Source organism: Ursus arctos, unplaced genomic scaffold (assembly GCF_023065955.2).
Source record: "Ursus arctos isolate Adak ecotype North America unplaced genomic scaffold, UrsArc2.0 scaffold_8, whole genome shotgun sequence".
In the NCBI taxonomy this organism is placed as follows: Eukaryota; Metazoa; Chordata; class Mammalia; order Carnivora; family Ursidae; genus Ursus; species Ursus arctos.
This window is the reverse complement of record NW_026623100.1, coordinates 67,146,122-67,172,640: the sequence shown is the minus strand read 5'-3', so window position 1 is coordinate 67,172,640 and position 26,519 is coordinate 67,146,122. Positions and strand designations below refer to the sequence as shown.

General features: G+C 41.1%; 1 protein-coding gene across 19 annotated transcripts in view; it reads right to left on the bottom strand.

The window, feature by feature from the left end:
• The window catches only part of ITSN2 (intersectin 2), a 139,120-nt gene that overhangs the window by 16,178 nt on the left and 96,423 nt on the right, over nt 1-26,519 (bottom strand). For 16 of the 19 annotated variants that reach the window (XM_048222839.2, XM_048222840.2, XM_048222831.2 and 13 more), the window contains 3 exons: nt 25,736-25,832; nt 25,083-25,274; nt 523-644 (listed from right to left, as the gene is read on the bottom strand). In XM_048222839.2, the coding sequence (XP_048078796.1) occupies nt 523-644; nt 25,083-25,274; nt 25,736-25,832 (411 nt within the window). Of the gene's footprint in view, nt 1-522; nt 645-20,125; nt 23,416-25,082; nt 25,275-25,735; nt 25,833-26,519 lie in introns of those variants that run through there. The other 3 variants (XM_048222845.2, XM_048222843.2, XM_048222844.2) reach the window with 1 other exon arrangement.

Sequence of the window (26,519 nt, the reverse complement as noted above, 5' to 3'; positions counted from 1 at the left end):
AACCATTTTACGCGCTACTCTAATGGCTGTCGCTGGCTTAGAGGTCACTGGGAACATGAATCGGCGCCAACAGTAAATACACCGCAACTGGGAGATATTTGACAACATGGTCCTATTTGGTTTTCTAAACTGATACGCATGTTAGATGAACACTCCCACTGTTTCACAATCCTTTTGGAAATATCAGAGCTTATGAAGATGTCCGGTGTCAGAAGAGCCCAGTAAACACAGGCAAGAATGTGAGGCAGACAAAGATTGCTTTAGTGCCTTCCCACCGACGCGCCACCCTTGTCCTTCCTGGATGGGCCTCTCTCACATCCAGCAGACATCTCTTGCTCTCTCCACTCTGACTGAGCTAATCTGGGGGAAGGAGTTGACCCGAGTTCCTCACGTGCCCTCCCATGGGCACAGAAAGTGTTTTGAGGGCATGGGAGCTCCTGTCGCTGCTCGCGAACGCACACATCGAGGGCGACACCGGACTCAGAGACCGAGGCCCCCCAGCCCTGCAGGCACGGCCCTCACCTCCACGACGAGCTGAAGATCGTCCACGTACCGCTCTTCAGTCTGAATCAGCTCGTGAATGTAGCCCTGCCTCTTCCTCTCCACCGGCTGCATGGTGTCCAGGCTCTGGAGATCAGCACACCCTGCGGGAAGACGGGGCACAGTTCCAAAAGAGTATTTTAGTCTTCTTTGTAGGAAACAGACATGTATCAGCAGATGTGCTGGGCTTATGAACGGTGCCTTGAACAAGCCACATGCTTCCCGAGCCGTGCCCGGCGTCCCCCAGAGCGGCGCGCACCTGCGGGAAGCCGGCCTGACCAGCCGCCACTCGGAGCAGCAAGCAGCAACGCCCATAACATCTCAGTGTGGCCCTAACTTCTTGTCCAGATAAATGACAGAATTAGATTTTTAGAAATGGCCTCAGAGAGATCAGAACTGTGTCGAACTTATGAAGAATCTATGCAGTTCTCATCACCTCAGGACATTTTCAAAGATACTGAAATGATTAAATCAATCAAATGCTTGAGGCCAGTGTTTGCCAAAGTGCAGGTCATAAGCCATCCGTGGATCCTTACGTCAATTTAGTTTTTTTAAAAATGTGGGTTAGGCTCTCTCTCTCAAATAAATTAATAATGCCTTTTAAAAAAGGGGGTGCCTGGGTGGCTCAGTCGGTCAAGCGTCTGCCTTTGGCTCAGGTCATGATCCCAGGGTCTTGGGATGAAGCCCCACATCGGGCTCCCTGCCCAGTGGGGAGTCTGCTTCTCCCCCTCCCTCTGCCCCAACCCCTGCTTGTGCTCTCTCTCAAATAAATAAAATCTTAAAAACAAATGTGGGTTGGGGGCCCCTGGGTGGCTCAGCTGGTTGAACCTCTGACTCTGGATTTTAGCTCAGGTCATGATCTCAGGGTCATGAGATCCAGCCCTGCATCAGGCTCTGCCCTCAGTGGGGAGTCTGCTTGAGAGTCTCTCTTTTCCTCTACCCCTCCCCTTCTCTCTCTCTCAAGTAAATAAATAAAAATGTGGGTCAGGCTTAGCATTAAACAAACAAATACAAACGATCTTGTGCACAGGACTGGTAAGTATTGTTCTGTGAGTACTTTTTGTTAGGTATGTAGACTATATTTCTTACTGTTAAAAAATGTTTGAGGAACATTTCTCTAGATTTCTGAAAGTTAAGTGTTAAGGTTAGGAAACCTGAAATCCCCGGGATCCAGCAGTTCCCAACAAGACCACTGCCTTAACCCACTAGAATAAAGAACTGGTTCTGGGACACCACGACCATAAGACCTTGAGGGAAGTCTCTAGCAGCCTGGCATCAGGGTGAGTGGCACTGCATTCACTTCAGCTCAGTCAGCACATGGGAGCCTAACTGAATGTCAGACTGTGAAGTGACACAATTCCAGAACTGCGTGGTACATAGCTGAGGGCTTGCTTTATGCACGGTGACAGGGGACTACCTCAGGTAGCCCTACCTCAGACAAGAAGAAAAAGCAGGTAGGTACCTGCTACACACGAGGGAGACAGGAAGCCGAGTGAGGCGTGGATGGGCCTCGTGGCTGAGGTAACCACGGAAGGCAGCGCGTGGAGGTGTAACCGTGCCCAGCCCTCATCGACGGGGCAGGGTGGGGACAGATACGGAGGCACCGCTCGGGGACGTGCTTGTCTGGCACTGGGAACACATAAAGCCACAGAGGCAGAAAATGCAAGGAGCAGACCAGGCTTTTCAAGGGGGTTTCTCTTTCTGCTTGCCTTTGAGTTTTTATATGTTTTGTATAGATTTGGGCTAACAGTTCTAAGGAAGAAAACTGGTCTCTTTTCTGTACATGGTGCCCACAGCTTAAAAAAAAACTCTTCTCACAGTAAAACAGAAATAGAATAAGGCAGGTTGTGTTTGGCGCTTTCAAGAAGACATCATGGTGCCACTGTCATGTTCGAAATTAGCCAGCTTTTCTGGGGACCGTACTGTATTCTGTTCTGCAGGGGACAGCCGCAGGAAGACCAGTGTTCTGACCCCGTAAAGCTAATACAGACGCCTGTCTGACGAGGTTGTGTGGAGTGAGGAGGCCGGAGGGGAAATGTTGATCGTGATGCGACCCGGGATCACGGGTCAGAGCCACCAGCCGACTCAGATGGAAGCCCTCAGAACCGTTTCTAAGTTTCTAAGGTCACTCCACCTCTTACACTTGTGTTTTACAGATTTCAGCCACTCACGTTCTGCTACATCCACATTCCACCTGTGCTTTACATAATCCTCCTCTGTAAATTTACTCATGTTTGGCTAAGTATGTAGGGAATCGTGGGTTTTACGTACTGTTTATGTTTCTTCTAATACTCACTAAAATACACACATAACCATCAGAATAAAACAAGTCCCCCTATGGGGCACCCGAGTGGCTCAGTCGGTTTAAGTATCTGACTCTTAAGCATCTGCTCTCAGCTCAGGTCTTGATCTCAGGGTCATGAGTTCAAGCCTTGCATTGGGCTCCACACTGGGCATGGAGCTTGCTTAAGAAACAAACCAACCAACCAACCAACAAACCAACCAACCAACAAGTCCTCCTCGGTACTGTTTTGTGTGCCATCACATTGGGTACCATGGGGATATGGGTATCACACTTTGGGAAACAACGATTTACAGTAAAACCCACAAGCATCAGCCTATCTGTTCTGTACCTTGGAATAATAGGAAAAGTCTCAGATATTTTATCATTTTAAAAAAAATTCATTTATTTTAGAGGGCGAGGAGGGGCAGAGAGTGAGAGAGAAACCCAAGCAGACTGTGCTGAGCGCAGAAGCCTGATGTGGGGCTTGATCTCATGATCCCGAGATCATGACCTGAGTTGAAACCAAGAGTCAGATGCTCAACCGACTGTGCCACCCCAGTGCCCCTGTTTTATCATTTCTACGGCTAGAACATGCACAACATTAGTTTTATCAGGATGAATGCGGGGACCATCCTTATATTCCACTTCTAACGTAGCCCTGTGCATTTCATTACAATGGTTCTTAAACTTTTATTCTCTTCAAGTTTCCAACTTGACCCCGACCCTCACTTTCAGAAGTTCTTACCTCTGATGTCAGAGCAAAGAAATAAAGACATGGTAGCCCTTTTACTTCTGCCCTTCATCTCCCTGCTCACACCCCTGTACTTCCTTCCTGTGTCAGGGGATGGGGGATCCTGTTTCTTCCTGAAGCTGGCATCCTTAGCCAACCCTCTGCTTTTGGCCCCTTGCGGTCCTTCCCACCCACACTGTCCAACATCTGAGCCGTTAGCAACACGTGCCTACTGAGCATCTGAACTGTGGCCAGTCCGAGCAGAGAGGTGCTCGAAGTGTAAAACACACACCAGATTTCAACGACCTAGTACAAAACCAGAACATAAAATAATGCATTAATAATTCTTATGCTGACTGCATATTAAAATGGCAATATTTTAGTTAAAAGTAAAAAAAATTATTCAAATTAATTCCATGTTTTACTTTTTAAAATGTGGCTTTTGGAAAAATTTTAAATTACATATGGGCTGCATTTATCACTTACATTATATTTCTCTTGAACAGCTCAAGCCAGCTGGAACATTTTTTATTATGTTCCTTCCCTAACAGAAAGTTTTAGTGGCTTCTGCTATTTGCAGAATAACGTCTTAGCTTAGCAGCACAGGGCTCCGGAGTCTCCATAATCCACCCATGGCCTACATTTGCAGCCTCACCTTTGACCAGGTAGCCTGCCCGTTAGCTACCCCAGCCCAGGCTCAGTCCCCATGACATGCTGTACACGTGGTACACACTGCCCATGTCCTCTTCTCCACACAGGGCCATCTTACTAACCCTTCAAGGTACAGCTCACGTGACCCTGCTACAGGGAAACTTTCCCATCCCTGTCCCACTTACCCCCAGACTGCCTCTTTCTTGTGCTTCCAGGCCAGTTTGCATCTGTATTTAACATTTCACGTAATGTAACCTGCACTATAGTTAGTTAGTTAGTACGTCTCTCCCGCTGGAGGTCAGAGACTGTATCACCCACAGTTTGATAATATCAAATTTAACACAGTGTTTTGACCATGGAGGTCAGGAAATATTTGTCAAATGGCAGACTATTGGGTTGGTCCCCAGACCTGTTTCTCACCTTTCTTCTGCTCTGTACTGCAGGGAGGCCAACCCCAGAGGCTGCTTGTATAAGCTCCTATTTTAGTTGGCTTCTGCCCAGGTTTGGCCAATGAGAGGAGGCTCTGGAAGGAGAATATAGGGCTAACTGGAAAACAATCCTTCTGCTAGAAAAGTGAGAAGACAGGAGAGCTTTTAGGTCTGCGGAGTAAAGAAGTGAAAAATTGTTGGGTTTGCATCTCACATAAATTTGGAGTTCAAGAATTCCAAAACTGGGGCACCTGGGTGGCACAGCGGTTAAGCGTCTGCCTTCGGCTCAGGGCGTGATCCCGGCATTATGGGATTGAGCCCCGCATCAGGCTCCTCCGCTATGAGCCTGCTTCTTCCTCTCCCACTCCCCTTGCTTGTGTTCCCTCTCTCGCTGGCTGTCTCTATTTCTGTCAAATAAATAAATAAAATCTTAAAAAAAAAAAAAAGAATTCCAAAACTGATAGATTAACAGAAAAACTGGTCCCTGGCTGGTGATACCCTTAGGGTGCCTGGCCAAAGAAAATGTACAACTGTCCAGGGGGTCTCTCTCACAACCTTGGTTCCACAGGATTTCCATGGGAAAACCAAGTCTCACTAAAGATGAGCTCAAAGTAAAAAATTACAAAAAATAAGGAATGATCCACCATAAATAAAAAATGATGACCAGAACGAACCCTAAGAGGGGCGCCTGGCTGGCTCAGTTGGTACAGTGTTCAACTCTTGATCTTGGGGTTGTGAGTTCGAGCTCCATGTTGGGTGTAGAGATTACTTAAAATAAAATTTTTTTTTTTAAAGATTTTATTTATTTATTTGACAGAGAGAGACAGCCAGCAAGAGAGGGAACACAAGCAGGGGGAGTGGGAGAGGAAAAAGCAGGCTCCTAGCAGAGGAGCCTGATGTGGGGTTTGATCCCAGAATGCCGGGATCAGGCCAGAGACGAAAGCAGATGCCTAATGACTGTGCCACCCAGGCGCCCCTTAAAATAAAATCTTTAAAAAAACCCCAAAAACATAGGTAATAGAATAAAATCTAAAAAAAAAAAAAAGGTAAAATATGTATATTTAAAACAACCCAAGACATACATGAAAGGTTTGAAACCATAAACAGAGTCTATAAAAAAGAATGGGCAGATATATAAAGAAACTAATAATAAAAATGGCAAATATTATCATGGAAATAATAAATAAATTAAATAGCAGATCAAACACATGTGAGGAAAGGATTAATAAATCTGAAGGCAGATATGAAGAAATTAAGAATGTAGCCCAGAAAGACAAAAAGATGGAAAACATAAAATGGAGATTAAGGAACACAGAGGACAGAATGACAAGGTCCAACATACATCTAATGGGAGTCCAGGAGGGGAGAACAGAAATAATGGGAAGAAGTAATATTGAGATTATAATGGTTGAGAATTTTTTAGAATTAATGAAAGATATACCTCCACATATTCAAAAGGAACAATGATTCCTGATTAGGGGGGGAAAAAAAGAATCCATACCTAAACTGCAAAACACCAAGGAGAAAAAAAAAAAAAAAAAAAGGTTAAGATGGCCAAAAAGAAAAAGCAAAATAACTACACAGGAACAGGAATCACACTGGCTGTACGCATCTCAACACAACAGTAGGGGGTACTGAGCAAAAATAACTGTCAAACCAGGATTCTAATTATATACCATTCATGGAGGGAGAAATACAAACATTTTCAGACAAAGTTTGAAAGCATTTACCACTAATAGACTGACTAAAGGAACTATTAAGAGGTGTATTTTGGGAAGAAGGAATATAATAAGAAGGAATAATGAGGGGGTGCCCGGGTGGCTCAGTCAGCCAAAGGTGACCTGCCTTTGGCTCAGGTCATGATCTCAGGGTCCTGGGATTGAGCCTGCTTCTCCCTCTCCTCCCCACTAGTGCTCTCTCACTATCTCTGTCTCTCTCAAATAAATAAATAAGTAAATAAAAATTTTAAAGGAAGGAATAATGAGATGTAAGGAGTGGTGGAGAAAGAAAAGAAAAGAAAAAGAAAGAAAAAAAAGAAAAGAAAGGAAAAGAAAAGAAAAAAGAAAGAGAAAGAGGAAGGAAGTGGGGAGGGAGGGGAGGGAGGGAAGGAAGGGTGAGCAAAAATACTAGTAAATATGTGAAAAATCAAAATAATGATTGATGATATAAAATGATGATAATGATGGTATAAATTCAAGGTGGATTTTAAATGTACCTAAAAGTATTTTTTTAAAACACAAAGCAGCAGTAACATGAGGGGCAGAAGGAGAATCATTAGAGGTAAAGGATCCCACCCACACTTATCAGAAGGAATATAAACATCAAATTTAGACTGTGTGGAGGCAAACACATATGTTAGAAAAGGAAAGGTAACTACTCAAAGAATAGACAGAGAAAACATAACTTTCAAACCAGTAAAGGGAAATAAAGGAAGTAAATTTGATCAAAGCAACAGAAGTAACATATAGGCAGAACAATAAGAAGAAAGAAAAGCATTGTAAATAGAAAATATATAATAAGATGGATATGAATAGAAGTATTCCATTGTTCCAATAAATGTAAATTACTTAAATCTGTCAATTACAAGAAGACTTGAGATTGGATTTTAAAATTCAGGTAGATGCTGGGGAAGATGGCAGAGTAGGAGGATCCTAGGGTCACCTCATCCCACAGATACAGGTAGGTAACACTGACATCAGTGTAAATAACCCAGAAAATGTCAGGAAGACTGGCAGGATTCTGCATAGCTAAGTGCACAGAAGAGGCCACACTGAAAAGGCCAGGAAGGGCAGAGACTCAGCTGGGAGCCAAAGTGACCTGTAGGACTGTCCTTGGGAGGTAGGGATGCCATGGGCACAGAGAAGGGAGAGAAGCAAACTCCACACCAGGCACCCTGGGCACAGGGGACTCTCACTGGGAGGACAATCCCCATAATATTTGGCTTTATAAACCAGAGTGGATTACCTTTGAAAGTTCTTACAATCAGTGGGGCTTAATACCTGGAACCAAGGAAATTCAAATCAAAACCACACTGAGATACCACCTTACGCCAGTTAGAATGGCAAAAATAGACAAGGCAAGAAACAACAATTGTTGGAGAGGATGTGGAGAAAGGGGATCCCTCCTACATTGTTGGTGGGAATGCAAGTTGGTACAGCCACTCTGGAAAACCGTGTGGAGGTCCCTTAAAAAGTTAAAAATTGAGCTACCCTATGATCCAGCCATTGCACTACTGGGTGTTTACCCCAAAGATACAGACGTAGTGAAGAGAAGGGCCATATGCACCCCAATGTTCATAGCAGCAATGTCCACAATAGCTAAATCGTGGAAGGAGCTGAGATGCCCTGCAACAGATGACTGGATTAAGAAGTTGTGGTCCATATATACAATGGAATATTACTCAGCAATCAGAAAGAATGAGTTCTCAACATTTGCTACAACATGGACGGCACTGGAGGAGATAATGCTTAGTGAAATAAGTCAAGCAGAGAAAGACAACTATCATATGATTTCTCTCATCTATGGAACATAAGAACTAGAATGATCAGTAGGGGAAGAAAGGAATAAAGAAAGGGGGGGTAATCAGAAGGGGGAATGAAACATGAGAGACTATGGACTATGAGAAACAAACTGAGGGCTACAGAGGGGAGGGGGGTGGGGGAATGGGATAGACCGGTGATGGGTAGTAAGGAGGGCACATATTGCATGGTGCACTGGGTGTTATACACAACTAATGAATCATCGAGCCTTACATCGAAAACCGGGGATGTACTGTATGGTGACTAACATAATATAATAAAAAAATCATTATTAAAATAAAAAAAAAATAAAAATCAGTGGGCAAAACTGTGGGAGAGCCACAGGGTGATAGAAAACTGAGTCCCCGCCTTAAAGAGCATAACAAATAGCTCTACTGAGAAATAGCACAGAAGCAGCAGTTTGAAAAATGCTTGGGTATATGGGAAGATTTATTTACTAATCTCAGAACGTATGTTGGAGGGACAGGGATCTTTGGGAGACTTCTCCAAGAGCAAAGCAGCTGGTAGGACCATTTCTCTCCCCTGACCCCCTGCGTAGATACATGAACACTTGTGGGAATCAGTGCATTGCAAACATTCTCATCTAGCTTGCTAACACCAAGTGCCCCGCCCCGTGTTCTGTGCACCCACCCCTCCAACCTGACCTTGACAGAAATCCATCCAAAGCAGTGCCACAAACATGGCAGTGTGCAAGGAGCCCCGAGAGGGGTCAGCACCACCCCAGAGTGACTCCTGCCCCAGGAAGAAGGGAAGAAAACTACACATATCAGTTCCACTTTGGCTCCAGCAGTGAGCTAGGGGTAGATATCTGGCCTGCCTGTAGTCCTGCCCACCAACAAAAGCTTCTCAGGGGTCAACACAGGAGAGCACCCTACAATTCAGTGCTACTGCGGTTCTGGTCAATGACTGGTCTGACCAAACTTAAGCCCAAGGTGGCCCCAGAATGGCCCACTAACAACACAGGGACCCAACCCTGCCTACAACAGGCAGAGAGAGCCACTGTAGACACCTACACTGAAGGCAAATGCAGCTCAGCTACAATAATAGGTTCTGGTGAACAGGGGACTTTGCACTGCAGAGCACTACAGGACCTCTTCTTCACAATGCCACTACTTTCAAGAGAAGGAGATGTAGTTAACTTTCTTAACATAGAGAAACAGACACAGAGTTAGACAAAACAAGGAGACAGAGGAATATGTCCCAAATGAAACAGCAGGACAAAATCACAGTAAGAGAGCTAAATGAGATAGAGATAGGTAATAGACCTGACAGAGAATTTAAAGTAACGGTCATAAAGAGACTCAATGGACTTGAGTCAACGACCTCAATGAGACCCTCAACAAAGAGACAGAACACACACACACACACACACACAGAACCAATGAGAGAGGAAGAATTCAATGCCCAAAGTTAAAAATATACTGGAGGAAATAAAGAATAGACTAGAGGAAGCAAATGGATCAGTGACCTGGAGGACAGAGTAATGGAAAGCACTTCTAGCTGAACAGGAGAAGGGAAAAAAAAGAGTATTAAAAAAAAAATAAGAACAGATTAAGGGAACTCAGTGACACCATCAAGTGTGATAACATTTACATTATAGGGATCCCAGAAGTAGAAAAGAGAGAAAAGGGGGGCAGAACATTTACTTGGAGAAATAATAGCTGAAAACTTCCTGAATCTGGGAAAGGAAACAGAAATCTAGATCCAAGAGGCACAGAGAGGCTCCAACAAAATCAACCCGAGGAAGTTCACACCGAGACACACAGTAATTAAAATAGTAAAAAGTAGTGATAAAGAGAGAATTTTAAAAGCAGTAAGAAAAAAGAACACAGCTACATACAAGGGAAACCCAAAACCAGTAGAAGGAAGGAAATAATAAAGATTAGAGGAGAAATAAATAAAATAGAAACTGAAAAAATAATAGAACAGATCAGTAAGATCAGGAGCTGATGCTTTGAAAAGATCAACAAAATTGATAAACCTTCAGCGAGACTCATAAAAGAGAGAGAAAGAGAAAACAGGACAGAGAGAGAAAGAGAGGACTCAAATAAAATCAGAAATGAAAGAGGACTGGGTGTTATACGCAAATAATGAATCATGGAACATTACATCAAAAACTAAGGATATACTGTATGGTGACTAACATAACATAATAAAAAATTATTATAAAAAAAGAAATGAAAGAGGAGAAATAACAACTGACACCACAGAAATACAAAGGATTACAAGAGAAAATTATGAAATATTATATGGCAACAAACTGGACAACCTAGAGAAATGGATAAATTCTTAGAAACATATAACCTCCCAAAAATGAATCAGGAAGAAATACAAAATCAATATACAGAAATCTGTTGCCTTTCTATGCATTAATAATGAAGTAGCAGGAAGAGAAATTTTTTTTAAAAATCCCGTTTACAATTGTACCAAAAAGAAAAAGTACCTAGGAATAAATTTAAACAAAGAGGTGAAAGACCTGTACTCTGAAAACTTATATATAAAACATTGATGAAAGAAATAGAAGAATGCCCAAACAAATGGAAAGATATTCCATGTTCATGGATTCTGAGAACAAATATTGTTGAAAATGTCCATACCACCCAAAGCAATCCACAGATTTAATATAATCCCTATCAAAATACCAACAGCATTTTTTCCCCCAGAGAACTAGAATAATCCTAAAATTTGTGTGGAACCACAAAAGACCCCAAGTAACCAAAACAATTTGGAAAAAGAACAAAACTGGAGGTGTCACAATCCCAGATCTCAAGATATACTACAGATCTGTAATAATCAAACAGTATGGTACTGACACAAAAACAGACACACTGATCAATGAACAGAATAGAGAGCCCAGAAATAATCCCATGATTAAATGGTCAATTAACCTTTGACCTTTAAAGGAGGCAAGAATATGCAATGGGAAAAAAATAGTCCCTTCAAAAAATGGTGTTGGGAAAACTGGATAGTTACATGTTAGAGAATGAAACTGGACCATTTTCTTACAACACACACAAAAATAAACTCAAAATGGATTGAAGACCTAAATTTAAGACTGAGTCCATAAAAATCCTAGAGGAGAACACAGGCCGTGACTTCTCTGATATTATCCACAGCAAGTTTTTTCTTTTCTTCTTTTTAAAGATTTTATTTCTTTTAGAGAGAGAGAGAGAGAGCGCACACACACACACATGAGCAGGGGGAGGGGCAAAGGGAGGGGGAGAGAGAGAATTTCAAGCAGACTCCACACTCAGCATGGAGCCTGATGTGGAACTTGATCTCATGACCCCTGAGATCATGACCTGAGCTGAAATAGAGAATCAGATGCTTAACTGACTGAACCATCCAGGTGCCCCCACAGCAAGTTTTTTCTAGATATGTCTCCTGAGGCAAGGGTAACAAAAGCAAAAAATAAACTATTGGGACCACATCAAAATAAAAAGCTTCTGTACAGAAATAGAAACAATCAACAAAACAAAAGACAACCTAAAGAATGGGAGAAGATATTTGCAAAAGACATATCTGATAGAGGGTTAGTATCCAAAATACATAAAGAACTTAACACCAAAAAAACCCCAAATAACCAAATTAAAAATGGGCAGAAGACATGAACAGATATTTCTCCAAGAAAGACATCCAGCTGGCCAACAGATACATGAAAATATGCTCAACACCACTCAGCATCAAGGAAATAGAGATCAAAACTGCAATGACTATCACCTAACACCTGTCAGAAAGGCTGAAACCAAAAACAGAAGAAACAACAAGTGTCGCCAAGGATGTGGAGAAAAAGGAACCCTCCTACATTACTGGTGGAAATGCACACTCTTGCAACCATTGTGGAAAACAGTATGGAAGTTCCTTAAAAAAATTAAAGATAGAATTACCATACAGTACTGTAATTCCACTACTGGGTATTTACCCCAAGAATATGAAAACATTAACTAAAAAGATAAGCACACACCTATGTTTACTGCAGCATTATTTACAATGGCCATATTATGGAAGCAGCCCAAGATGAATGCATAAAGAAGATGTGTGGTATATATAGACAATGGAATATTACTCAGCCATAAAAATGAACGAAATCTTGCCATTTGCAAGAAGTGGATGGAGCTAGAATGTATAATGCTAAGTGAAATAAGTCCGTCAGAGAAAGACAAATACCATATGATTTTACTCATACGTGGAATTTAAGAAATAAAACAAATGAACAAAGAAAAGAGACAAACAAAAAAACTCTTAGATACAAATATAAAACTTTTAAGTATAGAGAACTGGTGGTTACCAAAGAGGAGGTAGGTGGGAGTGAGAGAAACAGGTGATGGGGATGAAGAGTACACTGTGATGAGCACTGGTGATGTCCGGAAGTGCTGAATCACTATACTGTACACCTGAGCTCATATAACACCGCATATTAATTATACTGGAATTAAAACTTAAAAAAATTCAGCTAGATGCTATTTATGACACCTAATCTGTAATGTTACAGAAATGTCAGAAGTAAAGGTTTGGAAAAAGCTACACATTTACAAAATATTAAAAAGCAGCTAGGGAGGTTTTATTAGCAGCAGACAAAATAGGCTTTCAAAGATCTGTGTAAACATTGTAAATATTTAGGATAATATAATAATTTTGATTTTATGTGCAACAGGACAGCCTCAAAATGTAAAATTAACAGACAAAATTACCTCTGAAAAGGGGGGGGGGAGAAAGAAAGAAAGAAAGAAAGAAAGAAAGAAAGAAAGAAAGAAAGAAAGAGGGAGAGAGAGAGAGAGAGAAAGAGAGAAAGAAAGAAAGAAGAAAGAAAGAAAGAAAGAAAGAAAAAGAAAGAAAGAAAGAAAGAGAAAGAAAGAAAGAAAAAAAGAAAGAAAGAAAAAGAAGAGGAGCAAGGAGGGAGAGAGGAAAAAAGAAAAAAGATCTGAAAAATCTATAATCAAAGTAGTGGACTGTCATCTCTCTCAATGAAAATTAGTAATGGAAGATCTGAATATTAACAGGTATTAATATAATGAACACATATGCAAGAGAACACATGTTCTTCTCAAGCACCCATAGAATTAATTTCAACAAATACCAGAGTCTATATTACTGTGTAAAAACATTTCCTGACTGTAACTGAAAAATTAAACATTAAAATTATTTTCAAATCTTATAGTTTAAAGAAGAAGAGGTTCTAAAGCTCCACGTCACTTCCTCCTTTAGCATTTGTGACAGTGGATCACTCCCTCCCCTTTAAAATCCTTCTCTACTTGGCTTCTAGGTCACCACCTCGCCTCACGTCCTCCTACCTCACTGGCCAGTCTCCTCCTCTCCTTTCCTAGCTCCTCCAAAACCCACAGACTTAATGTTGGAACCCAAAGTCTCAGCCTTGTAATTCTTCTCCACATCCAGCCACTGAGTCTGGTGGCTTTAAGTATCACCTACGCACTGAAGCACTCCCAAACAAATGTATACACCAGCCTGAATATATCCTCTGGATCTCACCATGTTCTACGGCCTACCCAGTATCTCCACTTATCGATCTTAAAGGTAAGTAATGGTAATATCCAAAACCAAACTCCTAATCATCTTCCCTGCCCCTCCTCCCTCATCATGTGCCTTCATTTAATGGCAATTCCATCTTCCGGTTGCTTATGGCCAGGATCTTTAGGGACACCCTTGATACTTTTCTTCTTCTCACATCTCACATTCAATCCACCTGTTGGCTATATCCTCAGAATACACCCATAGTCTGACGACTTCTCATTATGTCCACATTACTTCTCATTATGTCCACTTGGATGATGCTGATCGGGCCACCACCACTGTTCACCTGCGTTACTGAACTAGCCTCTTAACGTGTCTGCTTGCTTCTGAGCCCCTCCCTGTCCCAACCCCTGCTTTCATCTAGCACGCCAGAGTTATCCTGTTAAAGCACATCAGATCATGTCCTTCCTTTGACTAAAACCCTTTGATGGGTTCTTGTCACTCCCGGCAAAAGCCAAAATACTTAAAAACAGCCTCTAAGAACCTAGACAGTCTCTCCCATTTCCTCAGTTAACCCTCTGTCCTCAGGTCTTCCTCTTGTTTCTCCCTCTGTTCCAGCCACACCGGCCTCCACACTGTTCCTCAAGCATTACGGTCATGCCCCTGATGGAGGCCCTGACATGCTCTTCCCTCTGCCTAGAATGATATTCCAGATAGTTACATGGCTCCCTCCAGACAGCTGTCCTGTCCTTCAACTCTTTGCTCCCATGTCACCACTTCAGACAGGCTTTATCTGAGAAGCCTGTTTAAAACTGAAATCTGTCTGCTTCATCCCTCCCTTTCCCTAACCTGCTTTAATTTTCCAAGACATGACATATTCATTCATTTTGTTTGTTTTCTGTCTTGCCCTACTTAAATGTCAGCTCCAAGAGGGGAGGAAATTTTTTCCCCGTGTTTTAATCTGCTATATCCCCAGTGTCTGACACATAGTAGGTCTTCAACAAGTATTATGTGATATGAAGATAAGGTCTGAACTGCAGGAGACTACAGGTGGCCAGAGAGAATGATGAAAACTTACTGGTAAATTCTTTCTGCTAGACAGGAAGGGTGGGAAAGTAAGAAAGGAGAGATCATGGCGACGATCAGGCGAAAGTCCCCAGGGCCACAGGACCCCCCCCCGCTCCCACCCCACAACTTGCGTGAGGACACAGAGACTGATAGCCGAGTTATACACAACGAATAACAGCTCGTGTAAACTGTGTCCCACAGAGTTGGGAGGCAGCTGCAGACTAAAGGCACGCGAGAGCAAGAAGCAAATGAGAGACGCCTAAGAAAGCAGAGGAGGGAGCTCTGCGAAGATTCCAAAAGGTGATCGGACAAAAGATGGTTTGTGATGACGAAGACAAAGAGAGCTTGTTTGCATTATGTCATAAAGTCCCAGAAAAGTCCTTGCCCATTGTGAGAAGAGCAATGCCACTGAACAACGCCATTCTCTGTCCTAAAGAAGCAGCCAGAGGATCACATAATGGTTTTCAGTCTCACTGAGTCGAAGCTCAGCGAAAAGACAATTTTTAACAGTAAATCCAGATGACTAAACTGTGTGCATTTTCTGAAGGCTGCCTTAAAAAAGAGATTTTATTTATTTATTTGAGAGAGAGAGAGAGAGAGAGCACGAGTGGGGGAAGGAGCAGAGGGAGGGAGAAGCAGATTCTGGGCAGAGCACAGAGCCCAACGCTGGGGCTCCACCCCACGACCCTGAGATCATGACCTGAGCCGAAATCAAGAGTTGCACGCTCAACTGACTGAGCCACCCAGGCGCCCCTGAAGACTGCCTTTAATACAGAAGTTTTGTCAGGGCACCAGAAAACTACTGGATATCTTATTTTGTAAAAGAATAGCAGTTGATCCACTTGGCCACTATTATTGAATACAAACTATGTACCAGGTAGTATGCTCCCACCATGAAGCCACAGATATTTGCGATTTTGTTTTTGGAAATTTAAATAATTGTTGAACAAAATTTTAAACTCGATGTCTTCTTGATGCCTGTCAATTCTTTGTCACCAGGAGTCAGGTTGTTTAAGCACAAAAACAGAAGTTAATATTATATTCTAATATTGCAGACCATCAGAAAGGATAATATTTGGTTATCAGTAAATGGGAGTATTCCAGACTTCCCAAAGCAAGTCTGTTGATAAACGCCAGTGGACAAAGAAACATTTTATTGGTTTTATTTTTATTTTTGACTCTAGAGTGAAAGGTCATAAGCCTAAAAGAAAGCGAAGAACTCCTATTGGTAGACAGAGATGCCTCCAAGGCTCAGCCTCGAAGGAGTCTTGTTCAGGCTGATCCTTGCGACACCTAGACTGCCAGAGTTCTATCGCGGACCCAACTGAGGGACTTGATGTGCTATGTAAACACAGCACATTAGGAAGAGGTGTCATGCAACTCTAGTTTTCGTGTCCGCCCAACATATAGCCTTTAATCTGAACATAAAAATAACTGTTACCAACAAGCGTATGACGATTTACCACCTCTCATCAACTCTCTGAACAACAGATTATCACTCTGACCCCTGCTGTGTAAATCACAGACTCTGAAGTTTGGTGGCTAAGAGACTTAGGGCAGAATTTAGAGCTACGGAGTCCCTACATCTAGGCCTCTTGGTTTAAGTCTTACACTCTGAAATGCCAAGCCATTTTAAATGGTGCTTACACAGCCATTCTCCTTGAGGCAAACCACGCACGACAGTGTGTATAAACGTGACCTGGTCTGATGCTTGCCGCCTGAATTCTAGAGGAGAAAAGGGGCACTTTTCTGGAAATGCCAACAGAGCTCTCACTCTCCTTTAACTCATTTTTGTGTCTAAGTGACGACTGGTACCTACATACTTTCTCTGTTACACATGCAATGAGTAGCTGTGTCCCACAGCCAACTTCTTATGCACTGTTCCACATACTTCTGCCTTGGAGTCAGACTGGGACTCGAGTTCTAACTCCACCACTGGCTAACCCAGACACGTACCCAAAGTACCCAGTCCATCACCCAGGACAAAGCAAAGGCTTAGTAAATGTTAGCTGTTATTTCTAGTCTCTGTGTGTTAGACACTGACCCAGTGCTTCAGAGACCCCTCAGTCGCATCTGCAGTGTAGGTTTCTCAACCTCACTATACACAGGTGCGGCTGTCTCAGGAAGTGAGCGGGGAGAGCTGGGCTTCAAAGCAACCCTCACACCACACTCCCCAGCACATTCGCTCTAGCACTCTTTGATTTTATCCCTCCCTTTGACTAAGTGATTTTGCCTTTTGACAACAGCATTGACATCTCTCGTGTATTTCAGAACGTGTTCTTGTTTAAAACAAAGTTCAAAACGTGATTATGAAGACAAACTACTCAAACCATAGGCAAAGGGTCTAAATACACGTCTCTCTAAAGAAGATACGCAAATAGCCAACAAGCACATGAAAACATGCTCAACATCATTAGCCACTGAGGAGATGTAAATCAAAACCACAATGAGATGTCCCTTCACACCCAGGGGGATGGCTACAATAAGAAGTTAGATAATAACAAGTGTTGCTGAGGATATGGAGAAAGAGAAACCTTGTGCCCTGCTGATGGGAATGTAAAATGGTGCAGCTACTTTGGAAAATAGTCTGGCAGTTTCTCAAAAAGTTAAACACAGAGGCATGCCTGGGTGGCTCAGTTGGTGAAGCATCTGCCTTTGGCTCAGGTCATGATCCTGGGGTCCTGGGATCAAGCCCCTCATCGGGCTCCCCACCCAGCAGGGAGCCTGCTTCTCCCTCTCCCTCTGCCCCTCCCCACCGTTCATGCGCTTTCTTGGTCTCTCTCAAATAAATAAAATCTTAAAAAAAAAACAACAAAACGTTAAACACACAATTGCCATTTGATGTAGCAATTCCACTCCTACCTAGTGTATACTTAAAAGAAATAAAGATGTATGTCCACACAAAAACTTGTACACAAGTATTCATAGCAGCATTGTTCATAATAGCCAAAAAGTAGAAACCACCCAAATGTCCATTAACTAAAGAATGGATAAGCAAAATGTGGTATACCCATACAATGGAATGCTACTTAGTCATAAAAAGAAATGAAGTATGGCGGCATGCTACAGCATGGCTGTACCTTGAAAATACTATGCTGAGTAAACTAAGCCAACCACAAAAGCTACACATTTTACGACTCCGTGTGTATGATATGTCCAGAGTAGGCAAACATACGGAGACAGAAAGTAGGTGATTAGTGGCTACCTAGGGCTGGGGGTGGGCGTTGTACAGGAAGATAGGAGGATACAGGGTTAAACGGTTCAGGGCTTCTTTTGAGGGTGATGAAAATGTTCTGGAACTAGCCATCTGTGGTGATAGTCGCACAACAACTGAATATACTAAAAACCATTCAATTCTACACTTCAAGTGGATAAACTGTATGGTATATGACTTATATCTCAATAAAGCTGCTACCAAAAGAAGCGATTATGTTTAGCTTTACCCCTCCAGACGCGGTTCTTAAAGATTCCTGTCCTTGTTTGTCATAATCAGTCTTTGCCTCCTGCTTCTCTGTGTATACCTGCTACAAAGAGGAAACACTGAGCCGCCTCTGATCTTTCCTCTTTCCTTTTCCCTGGTTCCAGCGATGGTCGTATTGCGGAGCCTCGCTGCACTAAACAGGGTGGCAGTGCCCACACACTAGTGTAGACGGTGAGAGTATCGGCTCTGGAGCCAAAGCATGTGGGTTTGAACCCAGGTCTACCACTTACTGGCTGTGTAAACTTGGACAAGTTATTTAGCTTTTGCTTTCATTTCCATATCTGTAAAAAGGAAATAATAATGAGGAAAAACGTTTGGGAACTTCAGAAAAGTACCTAGATTGGTAAGTGCTCAATGAAGGCACATTCCTTCTTTTCTTTTCACTGGTATGAGCAATGGTTGTACAGCCAGCGCTTCCTTATTCTCCTAGAATCTGTTTCCTGTGTCCGTGGGTGCCTTCACTGTCCCACCTGTAACTGTTGACACCCTCAGACAGTCAGCTCACCTACGTTCATGGGCTCAATGCCATCAGCCTGCATTCATGCCACCGGCTGATGTCCTGCTGCTGCGGCTCAGTCCTCTCTGACCACCTGCTGCACGGGTCTACTGGGTGTCCCATTGGTGCTCTGTAGTCAAAACCAAACTTTTCTTCTTCCCCTAACTCTTGATTCCTTACTGTAGCTGGCGGCACCACTATTCCATCACCAGGATACAAACCTGCCCACACATCCCATCCATCCATAACTCCTGCCAATGTTCCTTCAGACACAGTTCTTAGCTCTGTTTCATCCCTTTTTCCCCACCTTGGCTTCAGAGCAGAATCATCTGGGGAGCTCTGAAAAATCCCCACACACAGACCATGCTTTAGGACATTTACACGAAGACTTAGGCACCCCAGGTGATCCCAATGAATCTCTCATTCGAGCTAGAGAATCTCTGATTTAGCCTTTGGTCTGCCTCTCAAGCCCCATCTTTCAGTGTTTCTGGCTTTGCACTTTCACTCCAGCCATAATGAACTGCTTATAAAAATCACTGCCCCTCCCCCACCTCCACTGTTTCTTGGCTTTATCATACTCTTCACCATCCCACCCCCCATCTAGCTTACTCTGATTTATCTTATCGGTCTCAGAGTTGCCTCCTCCAGGAAGTCTTCTCTAATTCACCAATCTACAGTGAATGAGGTATTCCTCCTCTGTACTCTCTTGGTGCCCAGGGAATGCCTATTACTGCGCTTATTATCAGCATGCTGTTCTAGAATTACCTGCCTATGTGCCTGACCCCCTCACAGAGCAATGCAATAACTGAGCCCAGGACTAGCTGACACTCATTTTCATATTCTCAGCAGTTAGTCCCCTGCTTGGCCTTATGCAAATGCTCAATTCCAGAGATGAGGAAAGGCTTTCTGGGAAGAGGCTGCTTATGCCAGACATTGATAGATGGGGTGGATTTTGATCCATATTTTTTCATTCAAGGTGAAACCACCAACTTGATTTCTTAAGTGTAACCCTCTACTTAAGTCTACTGCCTCCAAGCACTCACTGCAGTTTCTTTCATATAGACTCTTGTTTTGTACTAAGAATGTTTTATCTTGCATCTGCAATGACTATCAACTTGTAAGTTCCCTCCAATCTTTTTAGAAAAAAGTTGGAGTAAAAACTGTAAATAACATAAGTAGTCTATGGATTATATTTTCTTTTACTTTCAAATAAATATTTCTTTTGCTTTGAGATACATATGATTATCTTGTATCAAATTATCACGATCTTGACCATTTAAAAATTTCTTCTGCCTTCTGTGATATAAAACAATTCGCTGGCCTGTACCCACAGACTACGTTAAGGAAAAAGAAAAATTCCAAAGAAATTCAATCACAACTACATATAATTAAAAACACATTTCAAAGGGTGCTTCAAAAGAAATACACAATACAAGTAATGTAGTTTGTGTCCTTTTAATAAACACACTTGCATAGTTATATTACAATTTTGTAAAAATAAAAACAGATGACCTCATGCCAAGCGTGCCCAGCATCTGCACAATCTCAATATCTTTATACTATAGTTTCAAGACACACAAAATAAAAATTTAAGGCAAAAACAGCACTTCGCAACAATTTAATAACTTATTACAGTAGCAACACAGCAGCATCCAATACTGCCACTTTTGGCAAAGTCTCTCAGTATTTCCATTATAGATTCTATTTACAAGAACTTATAACTTGGTAAAATTTATTCTAAGAAAAACTTGGCAAATAAAGCTTTGGACTGGAATTGGCATTTCTTTCTCTACTTTTCCTTCCCCCACTTTCTTTTAAACTATCAGTATTTGTATTGTGTTTTAAAACAGCAGTTACATTTTTTAATAGTTGTATTATTTTAAAATGACCCTTTAAGATAAAGTTTTAGAGGAAACTATATAATGGGTGGGATTGACTTAAATTTTCAAATTTGCTAAAAAATCAGCTTTGGTTTGAGAACTGGTTTTTTTCATCACTGGAAAACCTATCAGGTTTAATCCATACTTTAAAAATGATTATCACATACTACAATTTTTAAATAAACAAGTTTTTTTTTTTTTTAATAAACAGGTATTTGGATTCTTCCTATGGGGTTCAGATTTATTTCCATTTTAAAATTCCGTGTTCCTGATAAACCCTTTCCTTCTAATGTTGCTTTCTAAGCCAAATGAAAGCTGCCTCTTATCCTGAATGAGGGAGAGAGCAAACAGTGTGGCTGAGTGGGAGGGACTTCGAAGGACTGACTGCGTGCACTTTTAAGAAGGATTTAGATTACTCTTACATGTCATTCAAGTTCCTTTACTTTTAGCTTTCTCTCAAAAATATGGCAAAATACCTACACAAAGAGTGGTATTTCAGGAAATACAGCAAACTTATTTTCCAGACCAACACCCAGCTTAAATATGCCGTTATGTGATTTGATTTAGTCTATGGGTATCTGATGAACGTACTGTTTTTCAGATTGATTACAGATGCTAAGCTCTGCCTGAATGTCATTATTGATAACTTATATTTATCAGGGTTACAACAAAGCGATATGAGCTATAAAAATATCCTTGAAATAATTTATCAGTGTATTAGATAAGCCCAAAATCAAAATTATAAAGAGAAAATGTTATACCAAATTGTGTGGCTAATTAACAGTGGTCTGATTTCCACTCTCAGGGCTTAAAATGGATTTAAAGTAATTGTCCTTAATCTGAACCCAACAAAGAATGCAAAAGCAGAAAGTCCAGAAAATAAAAGGCAAGACCAAGTAATCCACACAATTTGGAAGATCAGCTGAATTCACAATGACTCAGTCTTTGCACTGTCTCCTTTACTGACTGCAGGCAAATCTGTTATTCCACCTGTAAAGTGTTATTATTGCTTTCTTATTAATGTCATATTTTATAAAAGTACCATGATGATGCCAAATGCTAAAGACCGAGGTGGTCTAATAACTAGAAATCCCTGCCCCAGGGAGCACACATATAGATCATCATACATCCCAATAATGTTAAGCATTTTGAAACACAGATATCTGAACTTTGTAAAGTTCTACCTAAACGGTCGATTCTTTCTCAAGAAAAAAGTTATGATTTAGGTAAGACTGAATTATTCATTCACAATGTATAGGCACATTAACATAAATATTGCACAAAATATGCCTCTAACTGAAACTCAGAGATATAAAAAGGTATTTCACTCTCCTTAAAGAACTCTGTGAGGAAATAAGACTCTGTGATTGTATGTACACTTTTCCTGATAATACCCTGACATTCATAAACAGTAGATTGCACTGCAGTTTGTAAACATTTTAAATTGCATAAACTTCTCATTGATTTTCAAATACAGTTTAATACTGCCTACTAAAACCCCTTTTTGTTTCAGCTAGGTACTCTCCCATCATTTACTTATTTATAATAATGTTTATTATTTTTAAACTGTTTTCAATTCAAGGAAAAGGAGTAAAATCCTATGCCAAAGTAGCCAATGTGTCTGAAGACAAGATATTAGCCAGAGAATTCTGGATGGTAAAATCAATCTTCTAGCCTTAGAGCAGCTTCACGGACATAGAAGAACGCCCACTCTCACATCTTCCCTTCACTGGAGTTCATTCCTGACTGAGCAGAGCCTGTATGCCTGCTTTAGGGGCCTTTAAACTCTTCAAGGATTCTTTATGATTTTTATGAAATACTTTAAGAAGAACGTCAACACGTGTCCTTTTATGACCTGGGACAGTAGTCACCTAATTAAAATAGGTATCATGAATTTTGACTTTAGAATGTATACTAGATCTAAACGCTAAGCTAGGGAAGGTTTTCTATCTCACCGTCAATGATGGGAGCCTTCCATTCCTCAAAAAGAATCCAATTTTAGGTCGCCAATAAAGAAGTAACCACTAACTGCTACAGCATATGGTGCAGGATCATCATTAGCCCAGAGCTCACGGACCCCAAGGGAACTCCCACAGTACAGTGCCCGTTCGTGGGCAGCTGAGACGGAGGAAACAGCCCGCTCTGCACATTCTGCTGGGGCAGGCTGCTTTCCTCTTTTCTGAGAAAAGCTTCCCAGAAGTGTTATTTCTCCCACCCGGAAATACACAGAAAATAGAGAAAAGGTTATTTCCAGTTCTTGGCCTTTAAACGAATTTAAATATTGGTACTCTTGGTGGCATACTAGAAAGTAACAGAGTAAACAGTGCAGATTTGGGAGCAAATCACATACTGAACCAGTTAAGAGCTCACTGTGATTAGGATTAGATCAAACATAAGAGCAAAACATAAGCAAGTTTTATCTGAATTGTAATGAATATACATGTTGCAGTAACATTAGAAAGCATGGCAGCCCATTCCAAACCAGTGAGAATAGTTTGTGCAAATAGTGGGTCTTTGTGTGTTTGAACTCCCACCATGTAAGGGCAAACTCAATATGCATGCTAATGACCTACAATTACCAAATTAAAAAAGAAGAAAAATGCTAAAGGATGCCAGAGTGAACAGCAGGGAAAGCCACACAAAGACCCACTATCCTTTAACTTGTTACAAATTTTAACTATAAATTAGAAACACAAAGAAATAATCACAAGTGGCTCTAACATTCGAACGAAGTTAATGAATTGTGTAGGAGATATTTGATCAGGGCTGCCTGCCCTGCCTCCACGCTAGAGTCAAACTTGGATAGTGGGTCTCTGGGGTGCTTTCACACTGGAAGACAACATTGGGTCCTATAAAAAGAAAAATGAGGAATAAAATGAACATAAAGCAAATTAAGTGGGTGAGAAAAAATTTGACTAGTAACATGCAACATCAACTAAACAAATCTGAACTATTAAAACTCTCAATCTTTAAAAAAAACATCCTAATTACATAATAAAATGAAAATAATAATTATCTAAGGGCCCAAGAAACACAAATGGTAATTTAAAATTTAACCAGTTTTCACAGACTCATATACTCCTGGCTGTTCTTCCTTTAGAATAGCTTTTATCTGTTCTTTATATTTCTTATTATATAAGACTTAATTGGAAAAAAGTGTTCCTCCACTGGAAAGCAAGATAAACAACAACAGTGCACTTGGAAACCCGTCCCTTCACATGCGGGCACTAGAAAAGCTAAATGTACCGCTGTACTGGGTGCCTCCAAGGTTCACTAGCCAAAGAGCTCCCAGATCCCAGAGGTCTGAGAAGTATCTTCCCCTCTCAGGGCCAGGGAAGGCACCTCGGGTATGTCTAATTAAGTAGATGCACAGGCAAGCTCTGGAAGCTGCCAAACCATCAGCAGAGCTTAAAAACGGTCATTTAGGTAGCCCACATTTTTGGGGAATGTTCAAACCATACAAAACTCAACTCCTCCCACAACCAAATTGGGAAATTTAGTTGCTTTATCTCAAGGAAAGTCTTCTCCCAGGATCAGAACTATCTTTAGAGCTACAAGCTCTATAGTGAAAATAATGCACTAATATTTCAAAATGATAAGATATAGTATAAATGCATAATATGTGCACGGAATCATCAGCATATCTCAGATTGACCGGGTTACCATTTATATGTTCTCGGAAACTACAATGAAAGGCTAAATATTTTAGATAATTTCACAATGATAAAAATACAAATCATGATGAATCATGATGTATTTTGTAAAAAAAAAAACACACAAAATCAAAAGGGTGGGGAAAAGTGACATTTTATAAAGGTAGAAAGTATTTCCAAGTGCTGTTTATTCTCCACTATAAATGCATGTTTATTGTCAAATATAAGAAAGGCTAGGCAACTGCTAAGAGATAATTTTATATAATACCATGTTTCACACTGAGATCTGGATCCTTGTTCTAAAAATAGTGAAACAGATCTTGATTCATGTATCTCTTATAGCATTAGGTATCTCACAAAAAAAATCACCTAACAGAGTTTTGCCAACAGTTTAAACAGGTTTTTAATTTTCTGCTAACCTGGATGATGTGTAAATATGTGGATATTAAATGAGAAGGTTGCAAAATTAAGAGCACCTGTACTCTCAAAGGGTAATTTGAATAGATGAATATGGTAATTACTGGCTGCTCTTTATTACGGAGAAAGAGATCATTAGAGGTAAAAAAAGGATGGTGGTAAAGGGAAGTTGAAGCATAGACTGCTCTTATACCCAAGAACCTGTGAAAGAGTTATACATTTTTTCAGATAGTCTAATAGTAAGGTTTAAAGCTAAGAAAAAAAGTATTTAAAGCAGTATAACTTATGATTTTGTGAAAAATTTCCTTTTGCAATTTACTGCTTGCATCATTAATATATACTTGCTAGGAGTGCTGAGTCTAAGATACGCTCTGGGACAGAATATGCAGTGCTGCATATCAAAGCTTTTGCACTAGCTGAGAGGCAAACAGTTTGATATTACTCACACTGTTGACTTGGATCAGAGTCTGTTGTCATCTTAACATAGTTTGAAGGAAAGAGACCAGTCACCCCGTTGATTTCTCCTTGCCACCAGTCAGGATCATCTTTGTTCAAAACATTGATAAGCTGTCCCTTGGAGAAATTCAGCTCATCCTCGTTATTTGCCACATAATCATACATGGCAATCACCTGACACACTACCAAAAAAAGAACAAAATAACAGATTAATTATTCCTACAAAGATCCCATGTTAAAACTGCCCTCAGATTTAAATTATTCTAACATTAGATGTTAAAATTAGGCTAAAATTTCCCTTGAGCTGCTCTCACTCACCCTCCTTCTTCCATTCCTTATTTTACAAAACAAGACTCTCCCAGCTACAGTTAATCCACGTGAACTACTGCACTTTAAGTATGAGAGCAGGGCAATTCCACGTCGAAAAATCTGAAGCAATAAGGTGGTTCAAGTATCACTGAACAGTTGGCTGTTTTTACATAGAACTTTTTAGAAAGGAAGTTCTAATTGTGACATTGCTTTTAGGCAGAGTTATAAAAAGAAACAATTTTTAATATTTCTCAAAGCGTATGCTAATCTAGGAAGCTGCTGAGTTTCAACAAAACTTCTGGAAGCTGTGATACAAGTTAACCCACCACCGTACCAGGATGAAAGGCAGGTGTAGTTCTTTCACTGCTTGGACCCAAAAGTTTAACGTGGCTGGCAGGAAACCATCCTTTCTGTCGCTTTTTTCCTCTGGCCTATAAAATCAGCAAAAGGAATATGAAAGACGAGATTAAAAACAATTATTGACACATAAACTAAAAAAGGATTTGTAGTAAAGAATTTAGCCCTGTCCCAAAAGAGGTCTGGATTCTGCCTTTGGCTCGTGGGAGGTAATCTTCTAAACCTGTGGTATGTCCTGACTGCTAAGTGTCTTATTTTCCTCTGGGGGCCTTGACCGTGCCAGATAGTCTAACAATGTGACTTACGGTAGATACTCTCAATCACATAGTGTGAACTCAACCTCCAGAGGGACTGGAAACTGAGTTTAGCCATACAGGCAGAACCATGTCTATGTCACGGAGCCCCAATAAAAACTCTCGACTCCAAGGCTCAAATGAGCTTCTTTGCTGGGCAATACTTGGTATGTGTTGTTGCCAGGAGTTAATGCTGTCCATGACTCCACTGCGAGAGGTCAATGAAAGCTCTGTTTTTGGAACTGCCCTGAAATCAGCCCCATACATCTCTTCTCTTGGCTAATTTTAATCTAAATTATTTTGCCGTAATAAACTATGCCAGTCATTCTAGTTAGTTACTGAAGTTACTGAACTTGAGAGTGGTCTTGGGGACCTCCAAACTTATAGCTGGTGTCAGAGTTAGGGTGTTCTTGGGGACCGCTGAATCCTGCACTGGCCTGCCAGGTCAGTATCAAACAACTGGAAGAC